The 22,104-nt window shown below is 33.7% G+C and overlaps 1 protein-coding gene across 1 annotated transcript in view; it reads left to right on the forward strand.

Annotated features, from left to right (window-relative positions):
* The window catches only part of LOC150087229 (dynamin-binding protein-like), a 427,088-nt gene that overhangs the window by 358,819 nt on the left and 46,165 nt on the right, over positions 1 to 22,104 (forward strand). The window contains exon 20 of the mRNA XM_090372415.1: positions 20,610 to 20,828. Within this exon, the coding sequence (XP_090228541.1) occupies positions 20,610 to 20,828 (219 nt within the window). The remainder of the gene's footprint in view (positions 1 to 20,609; positions 20,829 to 22,104) is intronic.

Consider the following 22,104-nt stretch of genomic DNA (forward strand, 5'->3'; position numbering starts at 1 on the left):
AGCAAACTAAATGCTGATTGCATCTTTAGTCTTCTGAGATGAAATGCACAATGCAAGGCAAATTTAAATCAGAAAAGAATGGTTGCAAGGGTAGATTTGCAGAAATTTGCACTCAGTTGAAGAGTAAACAATTGGGATAAACTTCCACCTAATTTTATGTAGATGAGTAATTTGAGGAATTTAAGGAATAAATCTAAGGTTTGGACAATTAATTGGAAGTAATGGGCAAATGAAGGGTTTATTTATTTTTTTGGCTGTTGTTGTAATAAGCCTTGCTTCATTGCATTATATTACTAATACTGAAGTAAATTGAAAAAAAAAAAAAAAAAAAAAAAATACCCTTGCACAAAGAATATATGGATTAGCTTTCAGTAAATAAAATTTTCATTCAACCTGCAGTTGAACAAAGCTTGCACCCACCCCTTGTCTATTATAGTATAATACAAGGAGGTTTTTGAAGACAATATAAAGGGATGAATTTGTGCCAGCAGCATGTGGCACGTTACTTATCAGCATTTTTTTCTTGGGCAGCTGTAATTATATTGTGGTGCAAGCACACAAAACTAGCATCTATTAGTTTTACTAATCAATAAATGGAAAATTTATTGATTAGTAAAATCAAGTAAACTTCAATCATTGGTATTGATTAGTTTCACGAAACCTGATACTACTAAGAAATAAGGGGGACATAACTTTTTTCTGTTTTACTAAACTAACCTGATGTAATAGTTTCATTAAGATTAGTTACATGTTGGGAAAGTATGAAATGAGGTAAACAGTTAACTTATTGGCAACCACAGTAGTAGCAGTACATAGAATGTGTCAGGAGTAGTTCTGTGGCCAACCTAGGATCCCAGTCCCTTATTTTTATATATAGGTCAGGTTTTTTTTATTGTTATTTTTGTTTGTCATTAAAATACCTGGAAAAGTATGATATTGCTGTTGCATTACCAGTTCTCAAACTGATTGTTAGTTAGACTACCAATACACTACTTAGCCTTTTACTTCTAGTTTTATTAATATTAATAAATTCCGCATTCCAGACTTTCATTTTTGCATAGAGTTTGGCTTTTTAAATTGTTATTTTTACCCAATATTAAAGTGCATTTTTTTTTTTGTTGAGTTTCAAAATGTTCTAAAGGCCACCTGTAAACTTTTTCTGTCTTTAAAATTCTTTAAAATTCATGTCAAGAGCAGTGGTTTTTTGCAAGGTGTATCACATTCTATTTTGAGCATGCAGCCAGAATGGGAGATCCCCCCATCTATCGATCATGATTAACAAAGACAAGCACTATTTATGTAGCCTGTTTTCTGACTAGTTATGTAGCCATAACTAGTCAGAGTCGTTAGAGTTGGACTACAACTACAATAAAAAATCTTGGACAACAAATGAAATTTTTGAACAGTGGATTTTAAATTTCAATAGAAAGATGATGAAAGAAAACAGAAAAATTACATTGATTGTTGAAAACTGCCCTACCCACTTTCACTCGGTAATTTCTAAACTTACAAGTGTGAAGCCTGTTTTCTTTCCTCCAAATACCTTCCTTGTCTAAACTTCGGTATTATCAAGAATTTGAAAATGCACTACCGAAGATGCATACTAGAAAAAATTATACTGAGAATGGAAACCAACCAACCTATAGATTCTGTTATAGATTTGCAAATGTGCATATCAGAGTTGGCAAAAGTGTAGAGTCAAGATGTGATGGAAACAGCGATTAAGAATTGTTTCGCAAAAGCAGGTTTTGCTTAACAGCAATGAGAGGGATGAATTATTACAAGATATTGAGCAATCTTGGGAAGAACTTCAAACAAGAGGTTTGATGAGTGGAGAAATTGTTATTGACAAATTTTTAGGAGTTCATAATGATGTCATAGTAGCTGAATATCCGAGTGACTACAGCATTTTGGAGAGTATAAAGAACTAGTGACAGTATTGATGATGAGTTGGATGAAAACGAGGGCATAATTAAACCTTCCAAACACGAAATGTTGGCAGCATTTGAAACTTTGTGTCAAGCCTTCAGTGTGAAGAAAATAGAAAAAAAGAACAGTAATTTTTATGAATGATGTATTGTTTTAAAATATTAGAAAATTTATTCATTCCCAATTATTTCTGATTTATTTCCCATCTTTTACTATATTTCTGAATGTTGAATTAGTATTTTTCATTGTTGGAAAGGTCATATTTCTTTATAACGAAATTTTTGTTTAATCAATTTTTTCAAGCAGGCAATTGATTTTGTTATATAGAGGTCTTACTGTATTTTGAAACACAGAAAGTCGAGGAGTTCCTATTTATGAAATTGACCACAAATTTTCAACTCCACTTTTTTTTTATTAAAATTAATGTTATCTTCAATGTAATTTTATGATGGGCTATAAAATAGTATTTTCAAAGTATGCATTCGTTCATTTTAACTTTATTTAGTGCAGTAAATATATTTAAAAGGAAGCTGTTAATCATGATTTTGAAATTACTAAATTTTAAAAGTAATTTTTTATTGTATATAATGAATTTTATTTAATGAAATTTAAAAGCTTGAGAAGCTTGCCCTCTGAAGCTTTTGCATATTATGTTGTGTGGCTCTCAGGGTTACCAAACTTGGCCATCTGTATGTCCACTGATTGAAACTGCTGTTGACTTTGATTAGGGCTCACAATACCAGTATTTTGGCATTTTTAATTTATGAAACCGGGATACCAGTATTCCAAAAAAAAAAAAACATTTTTCGCAAAAAATTTGATGGCAATTAGGGCAACAAGTGATTTGATGGCAACAAGTAATTACTTGAATTCACATTTTAAATAAAACTTTTATTACAATAATAAATATCCTAACAAAAAATTATTAAACATACAGTTATTCTAAAAACAAAAAAAAATATACATATTCAAACTGCAAATTTGATTGTGTCTAAGCATCCATACTACCTGTCCGAATAAAGTGAGCTCTTTAGAAACATAAGCAATCAATAGTGTTATTGTTTAAACTGGATCTAATTTTGGTACATATTTAATTAGTGGCAGAAAACATCCTTTTGGATTCTGTGCTGGTTGGTGCTATTGTACTGAGATAGTCGTGGATGAGTTGCAGTTTATTCTCCCCCCCCCCCATTCCCTCATCTTCAGAAAATCTTTTTTTCCTTTTTATCAAAAATAAATTATATTTCCTTTTTGACTTTTTATGGCACTATATCCGTATTAACAAAAGAAAGGGACTGAGGTTTAAGCTTGGTGAGGAAACCAAATCTAAGTTGTAGGGGGGGGGAATATTTATTTATTTATTAATTTTTATTTCCCTGTACCCTAGTTTTGCTGTTAGTGGCCATTGTTATGATTTTCATACAGCAGCTCCCATGAAGCACTAAGTCCCAGAGCAACTTCACCCCAGAGATGGATTGATTTCATTACCCGATTTGAACATGTTGCGGCATCCAACAATAATTTTGACCACATATTCAATCGTAGTAGACAGGACTCGCTGACATCCATCACTATATCTAAACACCAAATCTTAGCAGCCTTGAATTCAACCCCATTCCTCTACAGCTATGGGTGCAGATGGAATTCCCCAGTTCATGCTGAAATGCATGGGCCCATATATCATCCAGCCCCTTGTTATCATCTTCAATACAGTACTAACCAAACACACCTTTCCCCATCAACGGAATGTCTATTATGATAAGGCCTCACCCGAAAATAAGAACGCCATCATTAGAGAAACACTTCAGACCCATCTCCAATTCCTCATGTCTCCTGAAACTACTAGAAAGGACCCTCCTGCCAACTCTAACAGCACACATACTTCCAGATGCTCTACCACAAATTCATTCATCACTACCAAACAGGTCCACCATTACCAATCTCCTTGCCACCACCCACAGCATCCTTACTGCTTTTGAGAGGAAAGAACTCCTTATAACCTACCTTGACATTGAAGTAGCATTTGATGCCATTCAAGTTCAAGTACCTGCCCTCCTACGACTGCTTGAAGACCACTATTCCATAGGTGGGGATGCATTGCATTTCCTCTCATCACGCCTTCAGAACCGTACAATCATACTTCGTAATTCTGAAAAAAGCTATACTAAGCAAATATCTACAGGAGTACCACAAGGGGGAGTCCTCTCCAGCCTCCTCTTTACTGCCATTATCTCCCCTTTTATAATCCAGAGACCAGATATATTTTCTTATGCTGATGATTTAAAAATACTGACCACCATCCAAACAAATGCAGACCCCAATATGATCACAGAGGAAATTAACAATGTGCTCCTCACACTAGTAGGCTACCTCAAAAAATTTGGCATTAATATTAACCCAGCAAAGTCTGAGTGCGTGCTATACTCCTTGAAGAAAGAGCCCACAACCATCTTGCCAAAGATTAATGCAGTATCCATACTTCCTGTTTCATGTCATTTAGATTTCAGAGTGGTTTTTGATACAAAGCTGACATTTAACCATCACATCAAAAAACTTATCAGGTGAGTGGTGCATCTGAAATGGAGAGTGAAGCAGCACCTTCATTACGTCTCAGACAAGGTTACCGCAACAAAATATGTCAGGACCATCATATATACCCCCCCCCCACCATTTTATGCAGCAGAAATCTGGGCACCGGCAGCACCCACGAACACAAAATGCATCTGGGCAGCAGAGTACTGGCTCCTCAAGTGGGTAACCTACAAACACAGGATACCACCCCAAGCTCATACAACTGAAATGGCCCTTCCCCTCTCCCATTGAAAAAAGGAGATTGGTAATCAAAATAAAGATGCTGACCGGTCTCATCACACATCTCCTTTATTCTGGGATCTCTGTGGCTGGAGGATTCCACTTGCCCAGCTCCGAGCCACCCCAACAATTTGCCCTATTCACTCACGCCTCCACTTATCAGATTGCTTCCTACTCTACTAGATGCTCAGAAGAATTCAGGTCATCGATGCCGATTTAGAGAACTTTGCAGTTAACCAACACTATAGGAAGAGGATTCTGGATCCCACACATCCCATGCCCTCCAATCACTCAGCATAGACAGATGGCATCCTTGAAGCAATCTAGTGACATACAAATTCATCCCAGGTTCCCTCCAGTAAGGAATACTCAACAACTGTCCAGACAGTCTGCAAAATGAAAAGCCTTCTCTTCATTGCATCCAAGCCAACATGCCCTGCACTCGCCATTTTAATGCTCCGATTAATTATTGAACATACCGGGAAAGGAGCCAGGTGTGTGTGTGCATCAACTGCCTCTGTTCATGCTGTTCTCTCCCACGAGCTGCGAAGATGAAAATTGGGACTTTCAAGTGTCTTTTTGTTAATTTAATCTAAATGTTATGTTACATTTAGATTAAAAACCCACACAATTCCAGCTATCGATATTTTCGCAAATGCAATAACATTGCGTTTACTATCCATTTATAATTGCAGTAACAGAAATGCCCAATAAACCGGAAAGTGCAAATTGTTTTTATTGTTTTATGGTCATGACCTCTAGAAATGTGCTTTAGAAAAATGTCACAAAGGCATTCAAAATTGATTCTTATAACAGAACATAGGATAATGATTAGTGCATTTTAGTGATTTGAATTGGTAGCTAATTCAATTTGCACTATAAAAATGACCTTTTAGAGAGTTATATAGCGAAAATTTCAACTTCCAAGGTTGTGGAACAAATTACCAGAAAACAATGTGTTATTGGGTTCACATTACAATATTTTCACGATACAGTGGTGTCTCTGGAACAGATTAATATTGTAAAGCTGGGTACACTGTATTGTATAGCTACGTGTGGTTTGAAATGGGGTATTTATGAATGTTTAACATTCATTTTTTGCAATTAATGTTCATGTTTTTGATTTTGTTGATACTTGATACTTTGGAAAAAAAACTTGTGAAGCGAGAACTGCCTGTAATTTCATTTTATGTAATTTTTATGAAATCTAATGCCATTATGGAAATCATTGTATCGTCTTATTAATGCCTTATATCACTTGATGTTATTTCATTTAATTTGTTTTATGTCCTATATCACTTAATGGCAGTTTATTTATTTCTGTAATATATCTGCTTGTTATCATCCCTATGAGTGTTAACCCCTGGCCTTTTGGCCATGAAGGGACTTTGCAACACGATCCAATCATGTAACTATCACAATTGATGGTGCAAAAAAAGTCTCTCTCTCTCTGACTGCATTAAAAAATGAGAATTTTCAGGAGCTGAGGGATATATTCCCATATAACACACACACACACACACACACACACACACACACACACACACACACACACACACACACACACACACACTATATACATTATTTAATATCGTATATATATATGTGTGAGCTGTCAGTTTCTCAAGAGCAATGACACAAATATAAAACAAAAGTCTTTTACCATACAAAACTACTTACAAGTATATATACATAACTGGTGTTCATTTACATCTAATCTATTCATTTTTCTCATTTTATCTGTTAATACATGCTATCATATCCATAAAATTTCTCTCAATTAACAATATCAACTCTCTCTACAACTGCAAACACTAAACTAATTCAATCTTAATCACTTCCTCATATTTCTCTTAATCAGCAATATCAATTCTCTTCACAACAGCAATATCAATTCTCTTCACAACAGCAATCTGTAAGTTACTTAATACTAACAATTCCATGTACAGTAATCTCTCTTAATTTAGCAATATCAATTTTCTGTACAACTTCCACCAATAAATCAACGCAGTACTAAACATTTCCTTATTTCTCACAATTTCTTCAACTTCAACCTTACTCTAAAATAATCTCCCACTTTATTTGAGTACCATTTCCAATACAACACAGTTTAGAGGACTTCCTTCTCTTTCCTTCCTTCTCTTTCCTTCTCTTTCATGGTGAGATTCCTTTGGGCGAATTCCTTCTACGGAGTGTGGTGATGTCTCTCTCTCTTCTTAGTTGAACTCCGCATCTCTGCTGTATAGCTCTATCAGTATTTTGGGAACAGTTCTCATTTAATACTGAAGGAAATTACCACAGCAGTAGTAGAAGCCAGGGCAGTATCTGACTGGTGTGCTATCCAACTTCCGGATTAACTTCTAGCACAGGAACATGCCTGCCAGATCTCTTCCTTATATAGCTGGACACTCCCAGAACTACCACCGCAAGTCTGCAACTCCTCTGAATAACCACAAACCCCTCTTTTGGTGCGAGCACCTTATTTATTTCCTTCTCATTTATTTATTTATTCAGTTGATTGCAAGTTACAATCGCCCCCTGTACTACTTCTTTATATGAAGCTTGCATGCAAACCCAAGAGTGGTTTGCATGTATTTACGTTTCTCCCCCTATCTAATTTAAACCTGAATAAATCATGGTGTTATTCTTTAAACTCATTCTTCTTCCTTTGGTGGGAAAAACAGAAAAAACAATATTTTTCCCACACAACAAAACACTTTCATCTTTTACCTCTAGATCACCTGTTCACAATACTTTGAACTGCTCCATACCGACACCCTTTCCCAAAATGCACTAAGTGTCGCATCCTCAAGTAGCGGTGTAATAAAGGGATTAAACTATTGTTCAGAAGCTTTTAATTTTAACCCTTCCACACCTGCCATATCATTGTTCACCATATTCTTTAATTACTCTACCAGGCCTACTCTCACTAAAGGAAATATTTTCGTAATGATGTTTTCGTTATTCCATAAGCGTTTTACTTAAGGAATATATTTGTATTATTTTATGTCTTACAGTTTCAGGATGTTTTCAAGTTTCCGTTGCATTTGTATTGTGTATAACAATCCTTCTGTTACAAATTCTGTGATATTAATGATTTATTGTTGTCGATTTTATAACCTTTATGTGAATAAATCATAAACAATTATTTTTGAAATGAGTGCCGAAAAATTGGTATTTCTGTATATATACCGGGATTTCAAATCCTAAATAAAATGACCGGGATCTCAGTATTCAGGATCCCGGAATCTCGGTATTGTAAGCTCTAACTTTGATGTACTCTATACATCTGAGAAGGTTGTAGCCAAAAAAAAATCCCTCCATTCATTCCAAATGCCTGTCCAGCTCAGCCTTAAATTTATTTAGGCTATAAACTTCCACAACAAAAGATGGAAGTCTGTTCCACCAATCAACCACCTGCTAGCTAAAAGCAAATTTCTGCACATCTATTCTACAACTGTCTTTCCTCAATTTGAATCTATACTCTCTCAGGTTCTTAATCTGAGCAAGAAGAAGAACCCCATCAGTGTTCAGCTTGCTCAACCCATTCACTTTTTTTTTTTTTTTTTATTTATTTATTTATAACATCTATTACTATTGTAATAGTAATAGCCATATAGTGCAAGGAAGCCACAGGCTTTTGCTGCACTGGCTGAGAAAAAAAAAAAGAAGTAGATAAGAAAATATGGTGAAGTCAAAGAAAGCCAACACGAGAACTATGGCCAATTTTGGGAACTTTACCGGACAAATTGGTTTCCCGCACATGCAATAAACTAATCACAAATGACCTTGCCGACCCGGCTAACTGGGTGGGTAAAGCACCTGCCTGGCAACCCAAAGGTTGCGGGTTCAAATCCTGCCTCGGACTTGGATCAGAGTAGTGCAAAAACTTTGGGTGGTGAATTATGGCCACAGAAGCTGATGCGCCAACAACTAACAAAAAAAAAAAAAAAAACCCAAACAAATGACCTTCATATGTGTGCCGTAATAGCATCACACGTACGTGGCCGACATGGCTTCTCAAGAAATAAAGTAACTTACTGGGTCACGTCGGCCACATATATGCAACACAAAAAAACCTTTTTTTGATATTATAAGTTAAAAAAAATGACGTAACACTAACATTACAATATTCATTTTAGTATTACTAATCGAATTATTTACTAAATATTTTTTGGCCTAGGGGAATTTTTTTCTTAAACTAGCATGACAGTCAATGTGTTAAACAGAGCCTGGGCCATCCAGGCCCAACCATAGCCTAAGGCCTTTGGTTCATGGGAAAACAACTATTTCAAATAAACATTTCAATAATAAACAAATAAAAACACGGAATCGTTTTCAACTTTGAAGTTTAACCGTAGGCGGAACTGTGCTCTAGACAGTTCCACATTTGACTCCCAGTGGTTGAGTGAATGGCTGGTCAGTGGGTTGCCAATATGCATTTTTTAGAGGTGATGGTACGAGTCAAAGGAACTGTGGAGAGCAGTGCCAATTTGATTGTTGACCGTGAAGGGTGTTGTCACAATGTCAGTGTCTTTTTGCTATTCACAGGATTCCCCTGAATTCCTGTTAAGTAAATTATATCAGTGTCAACAGTGCATCAAACTTTAATGAAAAACTTATTAATCTATTTTCAACAAAAAAAACCGAAGAATGTATTTTATTTTTAAATACAATTTCAAGATTACCGAAGTCTGTTAATGGTACATGTCCAGTTAATGTTTTGTAGTATTTTTAACTTGCTTATTATTATTACTATCTAAGTCTACATGTCTTATAACCAAGGCAATTTAATGTAACTTTAAGAAGTAGCGCCCCATACATCAGCGTCACTAGCACCACTGTCAATAAATCGTCAATAGTAAACCATGGGCCTTCCTTGCAACCTGTCTGCAATGCTCGGAGAACTTCCTGTCTAATCGCTGCATAACACCAAAGTCCCTTCCTCCACTAATGGCTTTAGTTCAACTCCACCAAGTGTATAAGTTATTTTGGTGTAATACCTTACACTTTGCTGGATTAAAGCATAGCTGCCATTTTTCCTGACCATTCCTGAAGTCGCTCTGCTTGGCGGTAATCATTAACTGCTCTACCAATCTTTACATCATCTGCAAATTTAGACATCACACACGCTCTATATTTTCATGGATGTCATTTAAGAAAATCAAAAACAACAGTGGTACTAATACTAATCCTCGGGGAACCCCACTTCTTGCATCAATCCAGTCTGAGGAATAACCATTTATCACAACCCTCTGCCTCCTGCCCTGAAGCCATCCTGCTATCCATCTAAGGATTTTTCTGTGATTCCAACCTGTTCCACCTTATAAAATAACCACTCATGTGGGACTGAGTCAAATGTTTTGCTGAAATCCAAATAAATAATGTCAATTATTCCCTAAATCCATCTCGTGAGTGACCCTGTCAAAATAGCTAACCGGGTTTGTTAAACATGATTTTCCCTTTAGAAAACCATCTAGGTATCCTTCAGAATTCCATTTCTATCTAAATGATCCTGAATTCCACCCATGATTTTCCCTACTACTGAAGTTAAGACTGACTGGTTGGTAATTTCCCACTTCACTCTTAGAACCGCCCTTATATATTGGAGATACATTGGTATTTTTTCAATCCAATGGAATCACTCCTGAGTCCAGTGATGCTCTCATAATTAGTTTTAATGGTTTAATGCACTCACTTGCTGCCTCCCTTAAGATTATGGGGTATATTCTATCAAACCCAGCAGCCTTACTTGCCTGTAGGCTCGAAAGTTTTTTCATTAAATAATCATGTGAAATTTCAATATCATTAATTACGTATTCTTCAACTTCACTCCGATAATTTCTCTTTGACATAAAGGGTTTTTCTTCTGCAAATATCGATGCAAGTATCTGTTGATTTCATCTGCAACATCAGCTGGAGTATTTCATATGTCCATTACATAAGGGTCCGATCTGGTTTGTTCTCTTCTTTGCATTTATATATGCGAAGAATTTGCATATATAAATCTGTAATCTTATAAACCTTCTAATCTCATAAAAAATCTGCATTCACTGGCCTATCATCATTTCCCTTAAAATAATCTCGACATTAATGAAATTTTTGAAATTTAGGGTGTACAACACTAATCAAGCTTTTGACTGCATTAATATCGTTAATATATCAAATAATGATAGCTATGCTCCGGTCTTATGATGTCGTCTCACTATATACCAATGTAAACGTCGTCTACACACTACAGAAGCTACGTGAATTATTAACAGTGTACCCTACACTCAAAGACCGTAATACCCCGAATACTCAAAGACCGTAATACCCTGGAATTAACCACCATTCTAATCAGAGCAAGACATTTTCGGTTCGAGAATGAAATTTACGAACAAGTTCATGGACTCCCAGTGGGATTGGGTATTTCAGCCCCACTCTCTGAAATTTATTTAGCAGCTATTGAAAAATCAAATACTTAATCCGTTCACCCTGAGATTAAGTTATTCATATGATATACAGATGATATATTGCTCATAGGCAATATGGCCATTATAGATAACCTCTTAATTAAGTTTAATTCTATATACAATAGATTAAAATATACATTAGAATTAGAAGAAAATCATAGCATCAACTTTCTAAATTTAATCATATATAAATCTGAAAATAGACTTAGAACAAGAATATATAGGAGGAAAAAAACACACTGGAAAATTTCTTCATTTTTATTCTCACCACCCTTATAGCACAAGGAAATCTGTATTATACAACCAGATTCACAATGCTATCAAATATAACCAATCATGAGAAGATACAGTAGCAGAATTACAATATTTAACAAAAACCTTTACAGCCAGAAAATACCCCAAACAGCTAATCCAAAACACCATATTAACAGTAATAAATAGAATTAATAACCCTCATGTCAACAAGACTGATAATAATTATATACAGTGCACCAAAGTTGTACTCCCATACCACAGTCAATTAGCATGACAACTTCTTAACATTTTCACAGGTACAAACATTACACTACTCTTTTCCTTATATAATAAACTAGGAGCCTCCTTTAGTAATTATAAAGAGACATATAAATACAATATCTGAGACAAACAATATAATATATTTTATTAAATGACAACCAGGCTGTAATGCCTGTTACATAGGCAGCACTACCACAAAATATGGATCATCTAAGACAGCAAACTCAAGATCATACTTTCATTACAGCAGTTTAAAATCTAATCAGTATGGTACTGAACTCGCACAACATGCACAATATTTTAATCACAATTCATTAATAGACTCTGCAATCACTTTAATTAAGCTAAATTCCAATTACAGTATACTCCATAGAATAGTTTTGACAAAAGACGTCACATGAAATCCTAAACCCAAAATTACCAGCAAATCTTTTATCAATATGGCGGCTAACACATCTCAAATTCCCATATGTTTTTAAGTAATGCATACTGGGAGTTACAGCTGCTATATAAAAAATACCCTTCGCTTATTTCACATAAACAACTGACGATGAAACCTTTGAAAGTCTTACGTTTAGGCTCTTGGTTACTGACACTACTTCCTAGTCCTTCCTTTTGTATGGTTCTTTCTTTTTAGAGATGACAACTGGGGAAAGAGCGGTGCACTTCTTCTTCCTCAGGGCATGGTCTTATTTTATTTCATTAATGTAGTTAATCTTTTCACTTTTACTTCTTATGTATTTTAAACCTTAATTACAGATCTTAAGAGGTGAGTACTGGTAAATAAGCCTTCGCTAAAAAAAATTTAACCAGAGGAGTTTGCAATTGATTATTCTGTTCTGGTCCTCAAATTGGTGGGATATAACTTGATCTCCTAGTTAGGTTTGTCTCTAGATCAAGCACCTGTTTCTTCAGTGGCTGAAATCCTTTAATGCACGAAGTTTTAATATGAGATCAGGAATCACCTTACATCAGTAACAGAGAAAAGAATTATCACTTGAGCTATGATTAGCAACTAGGTCAACCCTCAAATACATACCACAGGCTATGCAAGTGAAGAAGTCATGATTTACACCCGCATCGCCTACAGCACGTCATAGTTCCATAAAACAATGAAGTGTGATGGAAAAATACAAAGTGAACATTTTGATGAGCAGTACAATTGCTTTCTCTATCTTCACAAAATCTCTCTGTGCCACATTGATTCCATTTTTAGATTCTCTTGTGGAATCTTGATCTTGTGGATTCACCTTCACACTGAAAGATGTCTGAGACAGAAATCACCTTCCAATGCATGCAGAAATTAAATTATTTAATTTTATTCTTTTTATCGTATTCGGAGTTGGGATAAATGTATATCTTTGTGAAAGTGTAACAATGAACTATATATTCTTCACATTAAACCATGAAATATGGTTGATTCATTCTTTTTATGTCCCATTGCCAGAAAAATTTCTGAAGAGAAATGGGTCCCTAACCCCAGAAAGCTACTTTTTATATTCCAACAATTCTCTTTTGAGATAATAAGAACCAGCGGCGCGTTATCCTATGGGCAAAAAGGGCAATTGCCTGGGGTTCCCCATCAACAGGGGGGCCCCAAAGTCTCCAAATCAATATTCTATAAACTCATTTTTGCAGTAAAATAATCGGAAATTAAATTTCGGTCCCATATCTGGGGACCCTAGATTGCAGGTGTGATGCAAGCATATGGCAACATATGAAATATAAACACCTTGGCGCAGGGCAGAGTGTATTGCCACGTACAGACCAGCCCTATGCAATGACCCTATCCCGTAATGTATTTTCTATGGGGACCTTAGAGTCTCATTCCGCCCCTATTCTGGTGACGAGGGCCGAAGGACTTACAGCGGAGAAATCAGCACGGTAGTAAATGACGTCTACTACTTATCAACAGTAACCAGAGCAAATGTATAACTGAATTTTGTTTTTATTTCAAAATAGAAACCATCTCCGTGAAAAGGGCCATTATAGTTGTCGATCTTAAAATCCTATATCACATTACACGAGTAGAAGAATAAAATTCAGTTACATTTGCTCTGGTTATTGTTGATAAGTAGTAGATATCATTTACTCCCGCACTGTTTTCGCCACTGGAGGTCCTTCGGCCCGAGTGGGATTTTAAGATTGACAACTATAACGGGCCGTGTCATCCCCGTGGTACAGACAGTACATATGGCTGATCGCTGATATCAACATAGTGTGTGCCAACAAATGTATTGTGTATTATTGTATTAACAGTAAGTGTATAAGTTACAAACGTTGTTTAATAAATAAAGAGAAAATTCGAGGTAGGTATTAATACTAGTATTTTGTTTGTTTTGTTGTTAAAATATTTAATTTATATTTTATACTAATTCTAACACATGATTTGGCATGGGCTCTTTCCCGCGATAATGTACAATTAATTTAAACAAATTTTCTTTCATTTTATTTTCTGTAATTGGGGTAGAATACTGGATTTCTATTTTACATTGTACATTCAAATATTATTTTACTTAATTATGAAAAACAATTAGATGAATAAAGTAATAAAAATAATAAATTATACAATATACGAATATAAAAATAATATTTTAGGGCGATGAAAAGAATGTAAGAATCTGGGTTTCAAAAAAGAAAGAAGCAGAAAATTAGAGGCGGAATTAAAAAAAAGAAATAAACCTCATTACAGGATTTTGTAGCAATAAAAAATCGAGAAGATGACAGCAGCAAAACAGAAGAAAATAGGATAGAAAATGAACCTTCCAACTCAACAGTATCAGCTGGCGTAATTATTGATAAAATTGAAAACAATACCAACAACGCAACTGTTTACAATATTAATGATAACAATGATAAAAATATTAATACAAATATCAATGATAATAATGATCAAAATATTAATACAAACAATATCAATGATAATGATAAAAATACGAATGCAATACATACAAATAATATCAAACATAAAACATACACTAAAGATATTGTTTTATGGCCAAACCCCATCACAAATGATTTTGAGTTTTGCCTTCGCGAAAAACCGAAAAATTTTGGAAACATTAAAAATTCAAATCGAAATTTTAATTGTGATGGAAAAATCATTACAAGAAAATTAAACGAATCCCATTTCTATTTAATTAGAGCTAATGGTACCACAGAAAAAAGAGTGGTTAATATTTTCATAAACCACAAAATCTGTGTACTTTTTATTTGCAAATTGTTTTCAGTTAAATCAAAAAAAATTATTAGTTACTGGATGTAATGATTGGAAACATATTGTTGATATTTTAAAAAAGGCATGATGAGTCTAAAGAACATAAGGAAAATATGTGTGTGTACGTAAAGCGCTTGAAAAGTGTAGGAAGAATTGATTTAGAGTTGATAAAAGCTAATGAAAAACAAACAAATTATTGGCGTGAGGTTCTAAATAGAGTTGTTGCGACTGTGAAACTGTTAGCTTCATTAGGGTTGGGATTTCGAGGGCATGATAGTATTGCAGGAAATTTTATGAGTTGCTTAGCATACTTAGCTAATTTTGATATGTTTTTAAAAACTCACTTAGAAACTCATGGTAAATTTGGTAAAGGACAGGTGAATTATCTTTCTAATACTACGTGTGACGAATTCATACATTTAATGGCCGCTAACATAAGAAATACAATTATTAATGAAATCAAACAGGCTAAATACTTTTCACTTATTCTTGACTCTACTCCCGACATAAGTCACACAGATCAATTAATCATTTATTATACGATATTTAGATAAAGAAAATAAAATTCAGGAACGTTTCTTGTCTTTCCTATATACCGAAAAGCATGATGCTAGCTACTTAGAAAATATTATAACTTCAAAATTAATGGAATATGGTTTAGATATCCAAACCTGTCGAGGGTAATCTTACAACAATACAGCCAGCATATCCGGGATATACAACGGGCTACAAGCGAAGATTAGGAGCCATAGTAAAGCTGCATTTTATGTCCTTTGTGTGGCTCATAGCCTAAATTTAGTGGGAAATTCTGCTGCATAAGCTTGTCCGAAAGCACTCCATTTCTTCGATTTTATTCAAAATTTATTTGTATTTTTCTCTTCTTCTACAAAGAGATGGGATATTTTAATGAAAACAACTGCAAAAGGAAATGTAACATTAAAAAAAAATTGTTCTACAAGGTGGTCCTCAAGAGCAGATGCAATTTTATCTGTTAAGATGGGCACCTCCATAGCCAGGTGGGAAGGAGCAGCAGTGCGTAGCACACGCTTCTTGATTAGACCAGGGTTCGAGCCCGTCACCACCAAATACAGAGGATGTGGAAAGGTCAGGGAATGACCACCGCATTCCCGGAGTTAGGGCCTTAGTTGCTAATGCTCCTAAAAAACCAAATAACAAAACAAACAAAATAACAAAGCTGTTAAGATGAATTTTTTGGCCATAAAAGAATCTTTATTTAAAACTTGAAGATTGTAATGAAAAACCTGTAACAAAATTAGAAGCAAAAAAGCTATATGAAACTTTGAAGATTTTGAAACAACACTTTTACTTTTCATATGGAATGCAATTCTACAAAGATTGAATGCAACTAGTAAAAGTCTTCAAAATAAAAATTCTGATTTACACAATGCCGTAAATCTTTAAAAATCGTTATCTTTGTACATATCAGAAGACATTCGAAACAACAATGAATATTTTGATACTATAGAATCAGAATGTTCTGCATTAACAAATAATAAGTCAGACAAAGGGAGAAAACGCAAAAGGAAATTACATTTTGATGAGAAAAGAGATGGAAATGAGGATGTGCAATTGGCAGGCAAACAAGGATTTATAGTGAATTGTTTGAATGTTATCCGCGATTAGTTGGTATCAGACATTCAAAGACGTGTTGAGGCTTATCAAAATATTTTAAATTATTTTGCCATATTAATAAATATCAATCAACTTAAAAGAAATTTCACCAAATGAGTATGATGAATATATTTTAAATTTAATAAATACATATTCAAACGACATTGACGTTAGTATTTTTAAGGAAGAATTTGCCCACTTTGTACAATTTGCAAAAAATGAAAATTTAAATTCTCCTTTATTAATGTATAAAGAGATTCAGGAAGGGCTAGTTTCTACGTTTCCTAATGTGGACATAATTTTAAAAATATATTTAACCATACATGTTTCTAATGCATCTGCAGAGTGTTCTTTCAGTGTACTTAAAAGAATTAAAAATTACATTTGAAATTCTTTAGGCCAAGAAAAATTATGCAATTTTCAATATTATGCATTTAAAATGACATTATTAGTGGGGTTGATTGTAATGAGCTGATTGATAATTTTGCAACTCAAAAAGCACAGAAAGTAAACATATAATAATGTTCTTAAAATTTTCATTCTAATTACAACTTTTATTAGGCAATTTGTTATGTTCCGTTAAGAATTATTTTTATTTTTAATTTATAGAAAGTTTGTTTTGTTATATTAAATATATATTATTCTAATTCTCGTTTAATTAATCTAGTTTATTATTTAATGCCATAAAAGTACTTAAACACTAATTGAGTTCATTTATGACTTTTTCTTGTGTATTATACTTAATCTATATATAAAAGTTCTTTATAAATGTCATACATGTAATTTTGTTTTATTTTTAATAAAATTATATCTACAATTATTATTATTTAGCTTTTTGCATGGGTAAGAGTATACCGGAGGCACGAGATTTCCCCCTGAAGAAAAATTCAACACTATATATAGGGCCCCCAAATTCAAATTTGCCCGGGCCCATGAAGCCATAACGCGCCGCTGATAAGAACAGTAGTTCTTATTGTTCTGCGGGTTGCTAGTTAGAGTCTGCTGTTGTAATCACGATTCCAACAAAATGTGGAGGGCAAAATTTCTGAATAAAATCTTTTAATGATGTATTAAATCGAAAGTTTTCTATTCTTTACGTTATTGTTATGAAACTGTTTTTGCTGAATGTAACTACAGGGTGATTTTTTATTCCTCATGCCATTTTATTCACGTGCAGAATGTAAAAGATTATTGAGAAACAGAAATTAACAATTTAACTATATAAAGGGTGATTAACAAAGTGGTAACTTCAGGAGTTGATTTCTGAGATATTTTTGAGTAATAGCTTTTTAAAGTTAATAAACATAGGTCTTTTTCCAATTTGCAATCATTCAGAATTGGAATATGGTCACAGTTCTGTAATCATTCAGAATTGGAATTTGATTCTGATCAAATACTGATTCGGAATGATTACAGGGCTGTGGCTGTTTAAATCTTAGAAATAAAAATATTAAGAATTGACATATAAACATAACTGATAAAATGTTGCTTTATTTCTTTATTTTTATTTAGGAAAGTTTCTTCTTGTGTTTACAGATATATATGCACATATGTTTCAAGTAAATTCTCAAAAACACCAACGCCACCTCTTCAGTGCATTTTGCCACTTGTGTGAATCTTGTACATTGCTCACCAAGGCTCATCCTGGTTGTCTTTTATGCAGGCTTCAAGCATTCAATATGTGATCAAATAATGCATCTCTCAATTTTGTGACCGCTGTGATTGGTCCATTGCTCAGAGAACTGGTCATTGAGGTGAGTAACCACTACATGGGAACAATGAGGAGGAGTTCCCTTGCGTTGGAAGTACATTCAATGTAGTGTAGCTAAAGATACACTTTTGAATAGTTTCAGCAATTCATTTTGCAGAAATTGTATATAGACCTCTCCTGAAAAATAAATGGATTTATCAACTGATCATAGAGGATTCCACACATTGACACTGAATTGGTTTTGAAAATTACTCTCCACAGTGGCATGGGTATTTATTTCTGACTAAGCATTGGAATTGCCTCGGGTGAATTGAATTTCTTCACTTAATGCGATATGATGATCACTTGATGCAAATGGCAATTGTTCACCCATTTACAATTCCAGCCATGAGGCAGGATCCCAAGTTCGAGGTGTTGAACACACTGCAAATGGTATGGAGATACATGTCTTCTTTATGCAATGTTCTCTACTTTATTTACTTTTTTACACAGTGTCACTTTTTTACTCAAAATTGCTTCAGGAATCAGCTCTTGAAGTTACTCCATATCTTCATGAATCACCCTGTATTTAGCATTATTGGGAAATTCATTCCATAATGTGTTCAGTGTGTCCTCTATATTTGTCATTAATGTGTCACAATGGAGTGTGAAGAATATCTCCAATATTTCCTCCGACACAAAAAAAAAGTCATCTTCGAATGTTTTTTTAGTGCAGGAATGGTTCTGAAACACTGTCTTTGAAGTAACTACAGAGATAATAATCACATGAGTTTGATTCAGGTGCCCATATACCTTGGATAGTGGTTAGAAATCGCTAAAAAATATCATCCAGGAACTAACCATAACTCTTGCAGTATTTGATGTTGCCAGCCAAATTTCCAAGCTTTTCTTTCCAGAGTAATGATATTGGTATGAAAAATTTGAAGCTTGTGAAACTCCAAAGAAAATATTTTGTAAGGTGAAAGGAAAATCAATCCCCTATATGTGAACTGTGTATTTTAATGTGAAGAGAGTTTATTTTCTACTGGACTCAAGATGGGAATCTGTATTCAGTATTTATAGCATTGATTCTTCATATTGCCAATTTAAAAATCAGTTGATTTTTGATTTTAACCCCTTCCTCCACTCTTCACTCATAAATCTTTTATATTAAACAAATGTCAGTCCTTTCTAAGTATTGTGTGTGTTCTAATTTTATATAGGTGAGTCTGGAAAACCAAGAGACATTTGTTGTATGTGAAAATATATTTGAATGTTGTTTGAATTCTCAGTCAAACAATCTTTGCATACTTATTTTACAAGAAATTATAAATGGGTCCAGATAAACTATTTAACAAAGAATACAGCACAGCAAAGATTATTACTATTGTTTATTGTTATCAATATTGGACATACTTTCATATACTTTTGAAATATATATGTATATATTATAACCATCCATACTAACTGTTTTAGGACAATTTTCTTTTTGTCTACAGGTAATTACAAGTTGCAATTGAAAATTAAATATTCTTTGACTATCTGTATTTATGATCCTTGAATTCTAGTCCAGTAATGCAATTGACCGCAATGCACGATCTTTGAAGCATAAGCATTTATCTGCAACATATTTGATGAACTTAAAAGTTCAATGAATATTCTATTAATGATGATTTAAAATTAATGAAAAATCTTTCTTGCTTTAATTAAAAATGCATTTTTAAAATCAAAATTAATTAAATGCAGAGTGCATGAAACGATCTTAGAAATGAAATGCATTTATTTAGAATTTAAAAATTTTGCCAGACAGGTGGTGCAGTAGAATAAAAAACTGTCAAATTTAGTGCCTTATGTTCTAAGTGAGTAAGTGCAATTGCAGTGAATCATAAAAACAAAAAATTAAGAGGAAATTGGACAAGTTTTAAATTCTCAAAATGGAAGCATTCTTCTTGTCTCTGTGGTTATTAAAGGATGAATTTTTTTCTTCTTGTTCTTTTTGTAAAGCCACATTAGATATATTATCCTACCACAATGCTTTTGCAGCAGCTGAAAAGTTACACTGGTTCACATTCCATATACAACTTTTTTGCACTCCTTTTTAAATTGCATGAAAATATACTACTGGTTGTGGCAGTGTTTTCAGCACTTTATCACCTTATTAATATAAATATTTTAATAGTCACAGTCTATTTAATAAAATATACCATATGAATTATATTAGCACTAATTGTTTTGAAGTGTCTGATTAATTTTTTTTTTTTTTTATTGTCAAGGGTGTATTTTTAAGTTTTCACACGTATATCAGCATATTTTTTTTTCTTTTTTAAGTATTTCCTATTTTTTATGCATTGTTCTGTAGCTTCCCCTTCTACTTGGAGCCAATGGTGGCATCCTTGAAACATTCCAGACAAAGCATAATCTTGTAGTTGACCATCTGATTAAGTTAAATCTAGTCCCTAAACATGCATTCCCTGGTTTCATTTCAACCACAAAAGGAGATACCTTAGGAAAGAAGCATTCATCTCCTCATAATGGCCGTCTGAGTCTGGGAACTCCGCTCCAAGAAGTCCGTCAACAGGTGATGCCTGGAATTTAGACTCCCTTTTGACATTAAATATTGTTTTTTTTTTTTTTTTCAGTTAGAGGCAAATGGGCTTGCCTATGACTACTTTATATTTTTTTATTTAATGGCAGTCACCTTTTTGCATGTTTAGTCAGCTTCTGCCTTATAAGTTTCATTTCTGTTATTTGTACACCACTTAATATAATGTTGTTCACTTTGAAAGCTATAAGACAGATCAAAATGTTTCTCTAATGATACAATTTTTATAATATTAAATTATAGAACTGCTGATCTTAACATAAGTTATTTAAAATAACTTACTTTCTAATTATTTCCTTACCCCCCCCACCAAATAATTCAAAATTATCAGGTGCCCATTTGCTGTAGATGTGAAAGGAGGAAAGAAATAAATATATTGATTTATTATGGTGAATGACCAAAAGGCAAGTATAGCATCATAAAATGAGCTTTGCATTAATTTTTTGATACTAAACTTGTCCCTTGACAGCTCACCATTCACTTATTTATTCTTTGCTTCTTTTATCTCCAGAGAAAATGGATATCTGATTGTTTTGAATTATTTAAATAGAAAGGAGGACATTTTTACAGAGAACCCCAAAATTGATGAGTTATTTCAAATGTGTTTGATTCTTAAATATCTGATTCAATATTTAAAAGTTAAACCTTGCAGAAATAGAAAAAGGTAAGCTTCCAAGTTATTTAAAGCACATATTTTGCATGTATAATACTCGTTCTCAAACTTATTTACTGGAGACCATTTTCATAGAAGCACATCTTTCCATACATAACATTTTTTTTTAATTCATTGGTATAAGAACAGTGGATTATGAAAAATACAATATTTTAGTGCTTAAATTATCAGTTTTCTCTTTCATCATGTACATGCATCCCTTCTTCAGAAGTTAGGTGTGTGTGTGTTGTGTTAGAGGAGTCATCATGTTGGTGTTTAGCTGACATGCTCTGTTGATAAATTCAGCCCAAATTAGCACATTTGAGTGAGGAAAACCATACACCAGTAGCAATACATCTGTTTGGAAGTTTACCTTTTTCTGTAAAGGATACTATATCACAGCTAGTCAGTGTATAATTTATATGCTGACTATCAATTACCAAAGTAATTTGGATGTAACTTTCAGCATTATATTAAGTGAAGTCCACCGTACTCAAAAATAACTAGTCCCATGTCTTGTTCATTTCCATGTCTAATCTGTAAATTCAGTTTTCATATGATATTCAGTTTGAGCTTTTAATACTGTGAATAAATAACTAT

Source organism: Mastigoproctus giganteus, chromosome 4, assembly GCF_048544385.1.
Source record: "Mastigoproctus giganteus isolate SK-2022 chromosome 4, ASM4854438v1, whole genome shotgun sequence".
NCBI classification, from domain to species: domain Eukaryota; kingdom Metazoa; phylum Arthropoda; class Arachnida; order Uropygi; family Thelyphonidae; genus Mastigoproctus; species Mastigoproctus giganteus.